General features: G+C 37.1%; 3 protein-coding genes across 3 annotated transcripts; 1 reads left to right on the top strand and 2 right to left on the bottom strand.

Moving 5' to 3' along the window:
- Window positions 1–1,831: 1,831 nt before the first annotated feature.
- Window positions 1,832–3,240, bottom strand: LOC147859503 (uncharacterized). The gene is made up of 2 exons (XM_087326569.1): window positions 2,867–3,240; window positions 1,832–2,129 (listed from the first exon to the last, which is right to left on the bottom strand). The coding sequence occupies exons 1-2, from the start codon at window positions 3,110–3,112 to the stop codon at window positions 2,037–2,039; spliced, it is 339 nt and encodes a 112-aa protein (XP_087182695.1). The 5' UTR covers window positions 3,113–3,240; the 3' UTR covers window positions 1,832–2,036.
- Window positions 3,241–4,551: 1,311 nt separating this feature from the next.
- LOC147859502 (protein transport protein SEC23 E-like) lies at window positions 4,552–10,155 on the bottom strand. The gene is made up of 12 exons (XM_087325604.1): window positions 9,286–10,155; window positions 8,559–8,732; window positions 8,020–8,181; window positions 7,174–7,316; window positions 6,953–7,028; window positions 6,674–6,846; window positions 6,504–6,585; window positions 6,245–6,322; window positions 5,683–5,844; window positions 5,295–5,558; window positions 4,974–5,078; window positions 4,552–4,872 (listed from the first exon to the last, which is right to left on the bottom strand). Exons 1-12 carry the CDS (start codon window positions 10,081–10,083, stop codon window positions 4,723–4,725), a joined length of 2,367 nt encoding a protein of 788 aa, XP_087181730.1. The 5' UTR covers window positions 10,084–10,155; the 3' UTR covers window positions 4,552–4,722.
- Window positions 10,156–11,848: 1,693 nt separating this feature from the next.
- On the top strand, window positions 11,849–13,963 carry LOC147859501 (glucan endo-1,3-beta-glucosidase 6-like). The gene is made up of 2 exons (XM_087325482.1): window positions 11,849–12,216; window positions 12,622–13,963. The coding sequence occupies exons 1-2, from the start codon at window positions 11,864–11,866 to the stop codon at window positions 13,739–13,741; spliced, it is 1,473 nt and encodes a 490-aa protein (XP_087181608.1). The 5' UTR covers window positions 11,849–11,863; the 3' UTR covers window positions 13,742–13,963.
- Window positions 13,964–15,431: the final 1,468 nt, after the last annotated feature.

Raw genomic sequence — 15,431 nt, 5'->3', positions numbered from 1 at the left:
GATATGGAACCAAACGAGACTGTTTAATTTGATGCAAGGAAAGCCTAAACCTGAACTCACTACAAAAATGCCAAAAGCATTTATCATTGTTGCAAAATCACAAAATCCTGGGAAATCATTTCACAATAATGCAATCACTTTTCCCATGTATTGAAAAATGAGCATATATAGTATCCGATTATGCAATTATTTTCCATGTCTAAACAGACAAGGATCTTTGCATAGTGTGATTGCTGCGGTAAAAAAAATAAAAATCATCGGATAGGTTTTAGGCTTTGGTGCTCCCGATATGTTGACTTCTTTTGTGATTATCTAAAATATGAATGAAAGATCCAAATCCTCCTGTCCAGACAGTCATCCTCAATTGACCATAGCTAATAATCTTATACAGACTAGTTCTAGGTGCTTACTTCTATTGTGAACCCATCATAGTAGTTTTACACAACTTAATTGATTTTGTAGATTTTGTATATGCAAACACAGACTAGTTCTAGGTGCTTATTCCTATTGTGTTGGTTCCCTTGGAATAATAATGAATCACCGTGTGTCGCACAAACCTCAATCTCGTGTCTCTCGATGTGGAAGGATGTAGAAATATCTTCGTATATCCAAGGGAAGGATGGGGAAGGATGAGCCGCTTCTAAGAAAGAATCTATTAATTTTCGATTCTGATGAGATAACAATAACAATAGAGTAGGTGCGATTATTCATTTCACAGGCGAGGTCTCTGGTTCAAGTCCAGGATGGCCCAGCTGCGCCAAAGGAAATCAGGAGAAGCATCTGATCAGTTCACGCATGCTTCATTCTTCCAATCAAAGAGAAAACTGATGTTTCTTTTGATTACCTTTGGTTGTTTGTGGATCACAGGAGTTACTGTTGGGGTTGAGAATTTTTTTGGCACCAGTTCTTTTTTTAATATGCTTTTTATTAGACAGATTAAAAACACCAGCAATATTATTATCATGTATTGCCCTCAGTGATATGTTTTACATTAAAACGTCAAATCCTTGCCCTCATGACAAAATAGCTTTCTGATGAGTTTAGGGTTTAGAAATTCAAATCCATTTTACAGAAATGTGGTCAAGGATACCATGAAACAACCTATGCAGTATTAATTAAATCGTCAAATCCTAGACCTCATGACAAAATAGCTTTCTGATGAGTTAAGGTTTAGGGTTTATAAAGTCAAATCCATTTTACAGAAATGTGGTCAAGGATACCATGAAACAACCTATGCAGTATTTATCTTTTACATTGAACAAACACTATTGTGATCAGAACTAGGCCATTAATCCCCTGTAACCATGAAGAATCACCATGCAACTTTATTACACATTTTACCAGTAACTCAGGAACTCTCAACACCCTTTCTCTGTAAATGATCACATCATGCAAAACCATAAAATTAAATTTACAGCAAATCTTTTATAATAAAAAATTCCTATTTAACTTCTTTTATGCTAGGAAATCATTGTTGTAAAATTAAGTCGAAAGTTTGCATCCATGTGACCATCAAACAAACTATACCATTGCTAAACTATAAATTTACAGTCTCTGTTTCATGTAAGTAAAGGAAGCCATCCATTCATATAAAGTTAAAAAACAAAATTATCACATCATGCAAAACCATAAAATTAAATTTACAGCAAATCTCTTATAATAGAAAATCATTGTTGTGATCGAGGATAATTTACAGCAAATCTTTTCTGTTACGAAAGCATTGCTGTAATTGTAAGTAAGAGACGTTTGCATCCATGTAACCATCAAACAAACTATATCACTGCTAAACTATAAAGTAAAGGAAGCCATCCATCCATATATAAAGTTAAAAAACAAACTACATCCACTCGACCATTTACTTAGAGCTGAGAACACACAAATACGGCAGATAAATATTACCTCCAATAGGGTTCCAACCTATAGAGAACCTACGGATAAAATACTTTTAACTTCCAAACCTTTAGAGAACTCCCAAAGGCCCAACCGAAATACAGACTATATACATAAGGATTATAAGGTCGATTAGATGAGCTCAATTAGTGAGAGCTTCTCTTCAACTCTTCTACCTCTTGCAATGCCTTCACTTTCCTTCCTGCGTCATCACCACTATACTTCTGTCTCTGAAGCCTCTGTACAAGAGAAACCATTATGGAATGAGCCTATTTTGTTCGTAACAACATAAGATGAAATCATCACACTGTCTCATCACCTTAACAAAGGATTTCCATTTAATAACTAACTTTCTTAACTAATAAGCTAAGACCTAATTTTATTTCCCAAGGTTCAATTACAAAGGACTTGCCGTAAGATATTAACTACGATAATTCCTTGGGTCTATTGAAGCTTAAGAACCACATTAACCTTACCCAGTCCAATCAATTCTTCAGATCAATGAGTAGATCTAAACCTGACATAAAACCTAAATTATCTCTTCAGACTAATGAGATCATCACAAAGCCCTCATATCTCTGCAGATCAAGGAGCTGAAGCAGACCTAAATTCCATTATTCGCTGTGAATCTAGGCGTTGACCTAACTTGACAGGAATCCTAATGATCTCAGCATATCCAAGAGGAAGATCAAACCTGTAATACCCTGATTACTGCTGCAGACATTTTAAGTGATGTAAAACTTACACAAGGCCTCACTACCTATGCAGAACTACAAAACAAACCTTGAGAAGCATTCATAGCAATCCTATCCATTATCGCTAAAAGCCAATGCAGATCTAGGAATTGAACTGAATGTCATGACAAAACCTAGCAATCTATAAGATCAACTAACTTCAGAAACTATATCTACACATCTACGAGTCCAAAAATGGAAAACAGCAGATACGACAGATGAAAGAAGAGAACTATTATTACCCGATCATGCCGTCGAGTATCAACAGCAGAGTGAAGCTTCTCCAGCTTAACAGAAGCTCGATCTGCAATACGCTGGCGAAGAAGGAGAAGATCTTCAACAGAGAGTTGAGGTGCGATGTGAGGGTTAGAGAAGCTTCGGGTCATGGCTGCAGGCCTACTGCCTATTGTCTGCGAGCTCAGCCACGGCTGCTTCCTGGGGCAGAGGGGTTGCATCGGATGATTCCCATCATGCTTCTGTTGCTTCATTTTCTATATTTCTTCCTTGGAACCCTTCCTTAGAAGAACAGTTCTTTCTGTTACTCTGTTCCTGCTAGATTTGAAACCCTAAACCTTGCTTCCTCTTCCTTCCTGTCTTGCTGACTGTCTGTCTCCTTCTCAGGGAATGCTACTAAAAGCCTGATCTGTGGAAATGGATTGGGATCCTGAGATATATACATACTAATCTGTCCTTCCAGAAATTTCCATACATAAATGTATATTTGACTGCCTGTTTTTCCAGATATTTACTTATATGTCCTTTTACAGATATTTTTGCTAATTATTGTATTTTTGCTAATATAAATACATATATATACACATATTTGTATACAGGTGTACATGTTTTCAATACATTTCTTTTGCTTGATTTTTACTTAGACACAAGGCCGCGTACATCTCGTATTCTTCAAAGAGCCACTACTTTTTACTTGCAGATCTACGTATATATGTATATCTCCGAAGAATAGCCACTACTTTTACTTGCAGAACTAGGTATATATCTCCACTTGCATGTTCCGATGTTTTTGTTTACGAGTGCTTTCATATATTCCTTTACTTGCAAGTGTCATGTTTCTTTGCTTGTTGGACTATGTTGTGCAGTCCTACATGTATATGTTTTTGAGGTAAATGCTCGTGAGTGCTTCAACTATTGGGAGAGCATGCGTATTTGTATACTTGCCAAAAATAAGCATGGTTCTTAATTACGTGATTCTGAGCATTTTACTCTTCAGTTCTTTGATTGCGCTTGCAAGGTTACCTTTGCTCAATTTGCAAGACTATGCATTATTTTCTTTCCAACAAAAAACAGATGTACATGCTTTAGTCCCTAACTCGGCACAACTCTTGTGCCTTGTAACTTGTCACATATGAATGAGGAAACATAATAGCAAATAGAATGGACACTTACACCTCAGTCCCTCTCATTCATAGCTAGCACAGTTAATGAAAGTATCAAGTCTGCACAAATGGCATGAAAAGTTGTTCAACTTTGTCCTGCAAATCATATTTGCCGTCAAAGGATGATAACATTTAACTCTTTTATATTGTGTTATCCCATACATACTTGCTTTATAAGACCCCACTATTTTAAGGTACCCAATGAAAGTTTACCTATCCATAGTTTTTTATAAATCTGATCGACAAGCCTTCTACACGTTCTGTATATATTTGGCCTATACATATTTCAACTTGTCTCACCTCATTTAATTAAGTGTTACCATCGTCAATTTCTTCACCCTTGACTTACAAACCACTATACTTTGGTTACCTGATTTGAGTGTAAAGGGTTGATTGTGCATGATATGTATATTTCGTTTAAGATTAGCACAACTCAACTTCTCCAATAGAACCAAAGAAAATGAGTGACAGAATTGATCAATATTGTCTTTTAAAACTTGTCTTTAAGAACCTTAAGAGTTAAAAATATGAGACATAAAGGTATTCTTCTATTACAAGAATTCATGAATTTAATGAATAATTTTTACATACAAGATACTTTCTTGAGAGCATTATTTTACAAACCTTTTTTTTGTTCACTAAAAACCTTATTTCCTAGAATATAAAACCCCTTTGGCATGTCTTCAAAGATCATCAGTTTCTCAAGATCGCACCGCCAACTTTCTAAGGTGCTCCATGAACACTTCAAAGCTTGCATCATCAGTAAAGATAACATCGCGTCCACCAGCAACACCATAGTTAGAGGATTTGTGTGTAGTAGATGGATTTAACTTGGCAAGTAGAAACCGAGCCTAATCCAATAAAAACAATCAACTTCTAAAGTTTATTGGTCCATTAGAAAAGAGGAGAAATATATGAGAAATGGGTTTTGTGTGCGCACACATGTTTCTACCTGTGAAGTATGTTGATCACAAATTACCATGCGGGGAACAGGAAATCGCTCCTTAATTAATGCATTGGCATCATCAAGAGGTGCCTGAAGTAGTTGTGCAAATACCTGCCATATGTACTTGGTTATTTATTGGTTTAGATTTATAGCGCAAAATATATACCTACTATATGCACATAGTTATTAGACATACAATATATGCAACTATATATGCATATCAATGAAGAGTGTGTTTATATGTATGCATGTGTTTATGTACATATTTATGTTAACCTATAATATCATTTACCTGGTTTTTAAAAATATCAACCCACAAATACAAACCTTATGTTCCGGCAAGTTTTGATATCCGTCTTTCCTCCATTGGGCAACATTCATTCCATAGAAGATAGTGACAATAAAGTATGCATCAAGGAGGAGGATCCGGTCAACATTGATGGATGACACATCAAGCATTACAGGTTCAGGTGGTAAGCTGAAAGAATATGATATAAGGGAAGGCTGTATCATTACAACCGCATTCACAATCTTCTCTCTATTCAGCAACATGCGAAAATATGCCGTTTCATCTGGACTATTATTAAATACCTACATAGTTAAAAAGTCGAAGTGTAAGTTAGTAATGGATCAATAAAAAATAATTTCACTTTTTTAATTTCTACATTACCTCAATCATTAAATGTTCAGATCAACCTGAACTAGCATAACCTACCTGAACAAACTGTGATCGCCGAAGGTTAAATATGAGTTGTGGGAATATTGCTAATCGAGTTGACAGACTGAAAGATGATGGGTCATCTTTCCGGTAATCACCAAAACTGGATGATATACTAATCAATGCTTTATCCAGCCACTTCGTCGCATCGAAATTCTCCTGCATCAGTTTATAAGCAAGGACTGTCCTGCTAATGTTTATTTAAGCCTCACATGGTTTCTTTCGATACTAAAGTTTTAGGCACGGAAAGCTTAGAGAAAAGTTTGATATCTCAACATCTGATATTCATCAGATCTCATGATCTCTCATTATTTTTAATGTAAGTTAAAACACAAAAATACCCCTAAGTTTTCAAAAATTGTCTAGTATATTCCTCTGTAATACAGAAGTAGAACTACAACTGGTTGATTTTACAAACTTATGGGATATTCTGGCAAATATTAAAATTAATAGGGGTGTTTTCATCATCCATTCATCCTCAGGGATCAGGAGGGGGGGGGGGGAGAGATGTTACAAACTTAAAACCCAAAATAACAATTTTAGAAACTGCATTTGTTACCTCCGTTTCCATTCTCAAAGAAACCATGCGTGCTAAGATTACTGCAGAGGTTTCTTGGTCAAAACCAGAAATAAGTTCCTGAATATATGGAAGAATTTAGTTTTTCCTTCCCAAACAATGCAATATCCATACAAACCCCCATTTAAAATAAAATGAAGGATTCATTAATAAGTCATGAATGCAGTATTCATTTGTGACACCTTCATTCAAATAAGTCAAGGATTTAGGAATTCCATGTCATATCCATTCATACACATACCTCAATATGTTGGGGACCAACAACCCACCGTCTCGTTATTGTTGTGGCACGTTGTCTCATTTTGCCATCAGTATGTTGATAGCTTCAAATTGCATAAAGGAAAGGAATTTAAAATTCTATAATGGAAATATTTTAACGTATAAAATTAGAGTGTGTTTTTTGGCTCTTACTAGGTCAAAAATTGAAAGAAGAACTGTTGTGGATCCTGGGATGTCATTTCTGATGCTTCTTTTGGGACAACTTCAAAGAAAAGTGATAAAGTGGTTTCTTTATTTAATCCGTTCATCTTCCACGCCGTTGTGTTACCTTGTCCAATAATAGAATCAGAGGTGCATAGCCCCTTCTGTACTCCAATAGCAAGACAAAAATCTATAAAACTATTAGAAAGACGCATACCTCGCTGAACTGAAGATGAGATAGATTAACCTGCATATTGATATTTAACATACCTTATTCAAGGAAGCACACGGTCCAATAATACCCTGAACCCTCAGATTTCTTGAGCAGTTTACCTCAAAAATGCCACTAACATGAAAATAAATGCTCAGATTGTCAGCATGTGAAACCCATGAAATGATAAAAATAGAGCATATTTGAGACTATTGTTACATATTGATGAGTATTAAAAGGACTTGGGAAGAGAAACCCACAACGAATCAAAGATCCCTACTTGAAAGACAGGTCAAGCCCTGAATCACTAGATTCGAAGATACGTTTTAAAGAATCCTTGAAAACCGGATGACCAAAACTCTCCGCCAATACTACCAGTCCACCAGTTCTCTCTATGGCTACCTTCATTTCAGCCAATCCAACCTGTCATCCATAGGTTAAGGCAAATAAATCTATAATTAGCCATTAACACTATGCGGAACCAGGATATGCCTCAATGTTGCTACCCAGATGGCAATCATATAATGTTTCAATTTGTTTATAAATGTGAAGCATAATCTCCTTATATTAACTTAGAAAAACTATTTTCCTTTATTTGATCATCTTTTCTTTTGTTTAATGTTGCAACATCCAGCTGCTCGGTGAGGTTAGCTTGCACCGAAGTTATTACTCCACATGCTTCATAGATTGCATTTATTTTCATACACATAAATGGTATATGCATCGCAAGTTACAACATGAGTAATGATATTTTGTGGTACATAAGGTTAAAGGCGTACAGGAATATGGATATGCATTCTAATGTTGCAAGGAAATGCCGTAAAAAACTGGGATCGAACCTACACTGGAGAATTCTTTAATTCCCAAAGACATATCAAGTCCTAGTACAAGTGTATAGAATCTAGACAAAATGCATGTGCTTAATGATTTGAGAGAATTCGGAGGTGTTATTTTCTCCACGAGAGACAACACTCATCCAAAGCAGTACAGCATATTAGACATATACCCGAAATAGCTGTTAATTAAGTGGTTAAAATTTAAGAAATTCCTATTTTTTCAACTTAAATCAAGCTAAATTTCATATACTTTGTTAATAACGATCCAAAAATAGAACACATATACATACTTGGTCTAAAGAACACGCAAATAAATCAAAAACATGGCCTTGGTTTACTAGCTGTTTCGAAAGGTTCTCATAATATTTCACAGCATCTTGATAATGAGGTGCGGCATTTTTCGCCAAGTCCTTGTGTGAGCGAATAGGATCTGAAAGGTCTCTCCCAACTACCTGAAGAGAAGGGAAAAAAAAATTATGCACTATATGCTTAATATTCATATATCAACATAAGCAACTTTTGTATGAAAAAATGAAGCTCCATTTTCCTTTTCGTTTTTCCTTTTGAGCATTTATTCCTCAACCACTTTGAGCTTCAAAAGGAGGATTTAATTTATTGCATGTGTTCACATTCCTTCAGATCTTGTAAATCCACATACATGCTACCATGTTGTCAAGAGTTCCTAGTCTCCATTCATTCGAGTACAACAACATCATATCATATGGATTCTCCCAAAAAGTCTCTATTCATTGAAGTGACAATGGCGTCATACCATAATACATTCTGCCAAAAATCTCTCAAGTGAAATGCTAACGGAAGATATACATACCACTCCAAGACCATTTGTACATGAACCCCCAAGAAATGTCAAGATCCTACCACCAGAACCAGGTACACAAGCACTCAATAAATTGGCAGCAATGGAGAGTGCTGTGCCTGTACAACGGGCAGCTCTTTGGTCAGCATTGACTGGCCATGGATCTCCTTGCAAATCGTCCAATATCTTCAAAACAATATTGGAATAATCCACCGTGCTTTAATGAAATGGACATACAAATTCAACTTCCAAAATATTCAATGATATACCATGTTTAATGGAAAGAACACAATAGGTACCAAATTAATATAACCCACTGCCTTCACATAATGAAATAAATAATCCTATTTTAATGGAATACAGTTACCGTAAAACTAGAAGAATCCAAGACCCTAAAAAAAAGGAAAATACACCATGTTTAATGGAATGAATTGGCGTGCTAGCAATTAAGGACAATCCGGCATTCATGTGATTGAATAAAAATGTGTTCTACAGGATGCAATTTCTAAGAAATTAATACAATTCCAGACCTTCAAGAAATGGAGTATTTGGTCATGTTTAATGGAGTGCAATTAGTAAAAAAACTCACACAATCCAAGACCTTCAGAAATGAAAAAAATATACCATATATTTAATGGAATGGATGGAATTGTTAGTAGGCTAGAACAATCTCAAGACATGGATAAGATAGAATAAAAAATATCATATTTCCATGGAATTATTGTGGAAACAAACTCACTGAATTGAAGGATAGTTCACATTCTGATGCAGGGACAAGAAATCTACTGATATTTTTTGCCGAAACACCATCATGAACACCTGCAACCACGCCTATGGGCTTCTTCGAAGCAATATAAGAACTATCTAAAAGACCAAGAGACTCAACTATGTGATCTTTGCTTATTTTTCCATCTCCAAAGCCTTTAAAAGCATAAGATTTCGGAATCTCTGTAAAACCCAATTCATGAATATGCACCATCGTTCCAAAAGTAATGAGCCCAACAAGACACGATGAAGGTATCATATCCATAGCCTGTGTGAGAGAGCTTTTCAGAAACCGTAACTCCTCTTCAACAACACAAGTATCAACAAGAAACAAGAAGACAGGAGGGGAGGTAGAAGAAGAGGATGTTCGATACTTCTCACCAAGAGAAGATTCCACGGAATATTCTACGGTTGTGGAATCTGAACAGAGTTCATAAGGAAGACTCCTTGAAGAAACAATGGCAGAATAACTCTCTGGGAAATGGTTTCGCTGGAAACAGAAAGGGCAGACCCAAAGATTGGAGATGAAATCAACGCTGCAGAATGGGTTGAGGAAAGATCTGCAAGACCTACATCTGAGAGGAGAATAGGGTAAAACAGAGATACCATGACGATCATTGCCGTTGTTATTCTGTGCACAGCTATGAAGAGGTGTATATGAGATAGCAAGCGGAATCGTAGAGAGAGTAATCGCTTCTGTTTTGGTTCCTGGCCATACATTCCATGTCATCCGAACCCCATCTCTGCTCTCAATCTCTGCAAATTCTGCCATTCCTCGAATTTAGGGTGTCTAATTCTTTCTCTTCTCCACAACCCTAAACCCTAAACCCTAAATGCTCTCTCAATTCCCTTCAGAAGAAATGAAAGAATTTTTTTATTTCTTCTGTTCATTTCTGAGTTTTGAGATCTCCAAGATCATCATCCATCTTTCTTTCTTACACGAATCGGCCGCCAGTGCTAGGAATCGGAAACGGTTCGGGGTTCCGGCTTAGCCGGTTTGGCATTGTCCAAATCAAACCGGTTAAGCCTTAACCGGTTTGGGAGTTTCCAAACTTGAACCGACCTGGTTCCTGAAGACCGGTTAAGGCTAACCTAACCGGTTTGGCCAAACTCTCACAAGGGCTGCCATATGTTCTTGTCGAATACCATCGGGTGTCAAAACATATGGATTCGTGACCACGGCTAGAGAGCGATATTTGAACCGAAAGAAGTTGGATAGATCCAAATTGCATTGCCTTCTCTTATTCCTAAAAGCAACACTTACCGAACCTACGTTTTAGATTGAGTAGAAAAAGAATGGCTGCCCAATCAAAGTAGTTTGCATATGCGACAAATTACAATAAAAGTGCAAATGTTGTTGTGGTAAAGTGATAACCCATTGTCTACATTTAAGACCCATTTAATGAACGCCCAATTGAAATGCTTGGATTCTGGAAAGTGGCTGACATGTTAAAAATGGTGAGGCTTGCTACAAACCAGAAGACATTTTTATGGTCATTTGTTCCTAACTACCATAAAAGCTCCATCGACACAATCTTTATTTCGTCTTCTCTCACATCCCATGAATCATCTTATCACCAATGACAAGCAGTTCCAAGATCGAGCGTAAACCTATCCTAGAGACATTTGCTAAAAAGGAAAATCCCTTTTGACACATCATGAGCTCGAATAAATAATAAAAAAACATACATGATATATGGCCACACGAACACATGTGTCCAAGTTGGACTCAATACACATTCTCGACCATAACCTTAGAAGTCGATGGTCTCCGTTATTGGTGACCTCAACTCAAAAGTCGAGTTTACAACCCAATAATGCCCGATGATGTTTGAGCGACATTTTTATTCGAAATGGATCCTTGGTAGGATGTAATGAGTGGAACAGTTGGTAAGGCGGGGTCACAATGGGGACGAAAAAGGTCATGTGTTTGAGCCCCACATAGACAAGACTTTGAACTGTGAAGGGTGGCGGCATGGGTTTTGTGGGCAACCAAAGTGTTCGTCACAATGTGATGTGACCTTCCCCTACAAAAACTATTATCACTACCACTACTAGTGTTGGTGGTGTTGGCTACTACTACCCTATCACAATTCACTACCACTACCACTACCACTACCACAGTTCGCCACTACTACTACTAATACTAACACTACTACAACAACAAATATATATAACTCCTTATAAGTTATATGGAATTAGCTACTACCATTACCTCAATTCCTTAAGAGTCTACTAACTACTAACTACTAACTACTAACTACCAACTACCAATTACTAACACTAATTCTACCACTACCACTACCACTACCACTACCACTATTATTATCACTTCTACTACAACCATTTCTACTACTACTATTACTACTCCTAAATTCTAATATATCTGGCTGGATGGGCGTGTGAACCCACGTAAAACAACTTTTTTCTGTTGGATTCCTTTCCTTCATCTTCATCTTCACCTTCACTTTCACCCCCCCCCCAAATGATGAAACCACACTCTTCCTCCTCTTGTCACAGAGCACACACACACACACAGAAGACCCCAACATATGGAGAATCTCACCTTCTTCTTCTTCTTCCTCCTCCTTTTAACCCTACTTCAGTTGCAGTTATTAGGCCAAATCTCTTCCTCCGCAGTCGGGTTCAACTGGGGCCATCTCACGCATCTGCCACTTCCCCCCCCCATTGTGGTGAAGCTCCTCCGGGCTAACAATATCACAAAAATCAAGCTTTTTGATGCCGACCCACAGGTTCTATCTGCCTTAGCTGGGTCTGGTATCGAGGTTATGGTCGGTATCCAGAATGAATACCTTCAGCCTTTTGCAGCCTCTTCCATAGCCACTGATGCTTGGGTCAAGGAAAACCTCACGGATTTCATGGGTAAAGGAGGAGTTAACTTCAAGTAAGTATATTGTGTTTTCACACATGTTTATATATGCATGTATGCCATTTTATCATGTACATCATACATGTGTATGTGTATGTGTATGTATGTATGTATGTATGTATGTATGTGTATGTGTATGTGTGTATTGTATTGTATTGTATGTATGAGGACTACCTTATGACCATTTTCACATACTATCATTCCAGCCACACCACAGATGTGGACTTAACTGGATGAACATCCTTAGGCTGATGCACACATACATATACATATACATCAATGCATATGTATATGCACACCTACCTACCTACATGCATATACGCGCAATGCCGAACATTGCAGGCAAACACGCGGAAAATTGTCCTGTCTACCACACTGGAAAATGTCTAAAGCTACATCTTCTCATGATTATACTTGCAGGTATATTGCTCTCGGAAATGAGCCATTCCTAACTAATTATGGAACCCAGTATGCAAAATACACCTATCAAGCTCTATACAATATGCATCAATCTCTGGTAAAAGTTGGGCTACAAAACATAGTGAAGCTCACGATACCTTGCAATGCTGATGTGATTTGGAGTACTGCCCCCTCAAAAGCCGAATTCCGGCCTGACATGATAGACACGATGAAGCAAATTGTCTCATTTTTGGATCAAATCAATTCGCCATTCGTAGTGAACATCTATCCATTCTTAGACCTAATGCAACAAGCAGATTTCCCTGAGGATTATGCATTTTTCAATGGGTCGCTCCACCCAGTGCTCGATGGTTCAATCACATATACAAATGCATTTGATGCAAGTGTGGATATGACAATTGTGGCTCTATCGAGCATCGGCTTTAGAAGCATGGAGGTTATAATAGGGGAGATAGGGTGGCCTTCTGATGGTGGCATCCATGCCAACCTCTCTAATGCAAAGAACTTCAATCAAGGTCTAATCAATCACCTCGCGAGCAAGAAAGGCACACCACTACGTCCCGGTGTCATTGTAAATGTGTACTTGTTCAGCCTCCTAGATGAGAATCAAAAGAGCGTGCTCCCAGGGAATTTCGAACGACATTGGGGAGTGTTCACATTCGATGGTCAAGGTAAGTATATGCTAGATTTGACTGGTCAATCGTCGGTGTCCATTCAAGGTCAAGGGTCAAGGAACGATTTAGTCAATGCCGAGGGAGTGCCGTACTTACCGATAAGGTGGTGTGTGGCCAATCCGAAGACGAATGCATCACATTTGCTATTAAATGCACAAATTGCATGTGCAGCTGCCGATTGTACTGCCCTTGTTGATGGCGGATCATGTAGCTCAATTGGTGCTCCAGCTAATGCATCCTATGCATTCAATAGTTACTATCAACTTAACAATCAAGATGCTAGTAGTTGCTTTTTTGATGGGCTCGGTGTTGTCACATTTGTCGATCCCTCTATCGGAGATTGTCGGTTTTTAGTAGGAGTTTATTCAGCCTCAAATAAGACTGGTTTGCTCATATCTCTCACTCTACTGGCACTTCTAACCTTATCCTCATTTTTTAGTCTATGATTGAATGCTCAACTAATATCATCCCCTTTATACCGAGGGAAACCAAGTTAATCTAACATGGTCGTGTGTTCACGTCTTTGTGTTAAAGCCATTGACTTCTTAAAAAGATGATACAATCTCTAGAGAGTGAGTATTATACGATCCCTTGATACTATGGACTTTGTATTGGATGGTATCTTGTATTTTTGAAGAATGCAACGCAATCGTTGTAATTTTGAATCATGTGCATAATGTAATTCCATTGACTCATTGTTGAAACACTTTGATTAATTGGATATTGCATAATATCACGAAGAATAACCGATTGCTATATTGTCAGTGCGTGTGGATGTGTAAATCTTGATTGAAGATTTATTGTTGATAAAAGTTATTTTGTATGAATTTCCTAGGAAAGCATAAGGAATGGTTTTTAAGGCAAGTTGCTAGATATGCAGAATATGAAAACCTAAGAGTTATGTATGAAAGATTGATTGGGAAAATGGGGGTACTTATCAATCTTGATTGAAGATTTATTGTTGATACAAGTTGTTTTGGAGAATATGGTGGTGTAAATGTGGGGACAATCATTATGCATATACATAATGATGGTAATGAAGCAAATACTCCATACATATTTGTTGATAGAATTCTCCATATATATTGATGCATTGTGAATAAATCAATTGAGCCATTACCCCACATTCTCCATATATATTGATGCATTGTGAATAAATCAATTGAGCCATTACCCCACATTCTCCATATATTTTATTGTAATTAAATTTAGCTCCTATGTCCATGTTGTAAGCATTATAGATCCCGTTCCTAGCTGACATTTTAGAATTCAACATGCATGTAAACCTCCTTAAGATGTCCACAGGGGATTATAAATGTTTTGGTTAACACAAAAAGAGTGGGGTGGGGTGCAAATGTGTGTGTGGGTAGAGAGAGAGAGAGAGAGAGAGAGAGAGAAAGAAAGAAGTATTAACGTCTTTTAAGAGGCCAAAATGGCCTATAAGACCAAATAAGAGAGAGAGAGATAGAGAGAGTACACATAGGTTTATTAAATGTCCTATAGCTTCTATAATTTGAAAGTACTTATCGGATGTTCGGCAAGTTTTAACCCATTGTATTTGAGACCTCAACAATGGGTTTTTTCCGCAATATGTTGAAAATGATGAGTTGGAGATATAGTTCCAATTTTTATGATATTGGGGACTACAACACAATTGGTATGTGCAATGCTTTCATGTTTCATAGTAGACATTGGAATTTGGGAGAAAGCCTATATGAAGAAGTTGAAAGGCATTCTTATGTGGAATTTCTAGATGTTACATATTCAGGTTTTCTCGTGGCATTACAAGATCTCCCTCTTCCTTATAGCTAAAGGAGACTAAGAAGTGTTGTAACAAATGGCTTTTACATACAATTAATATAATTGTGTGCTTTTAGATAGAGAGAGAGAGAGAGGGAGATATTTATAGTTTCAAGTTTCTCATTATTGTACATACATACATAACGCATGGTTTATCCTTATTTGCACTCTTCACATTTTCATTTTAGAGCTATTGACAATCAACTTAGTATGAATACAAAACTCTTCCAATGCCCTCATAAGCTTCTGTGCAACTTTTAAATATTTTCCAAAAACACCACCTCATCTAGGTAAAAACAAAAGTATGAAGATTACATTCCATATGCACATGATCAA

The sequence above is a fragment of the Azolla caroliniana genome, unplaced genomic scaffold, assembly GCF_043228905.1.
Source record: "Azolla caroliniana isolate FFs.n. ecotype wild unplaced genomic scaffold, voAzoCaro1.0.p SCAF_10, whole genome shotgun sequence".
NCBI classification, from domain to species: Eukaryota; Viridiplantae; Streptophyta; class Polypodiopsida; order Salviniales; family Salviniaceae; genus Azolla; species Azolla caroliniana.
This window is presented reverse-complemented; position numbering and strand designations above follow the sequence as displayed.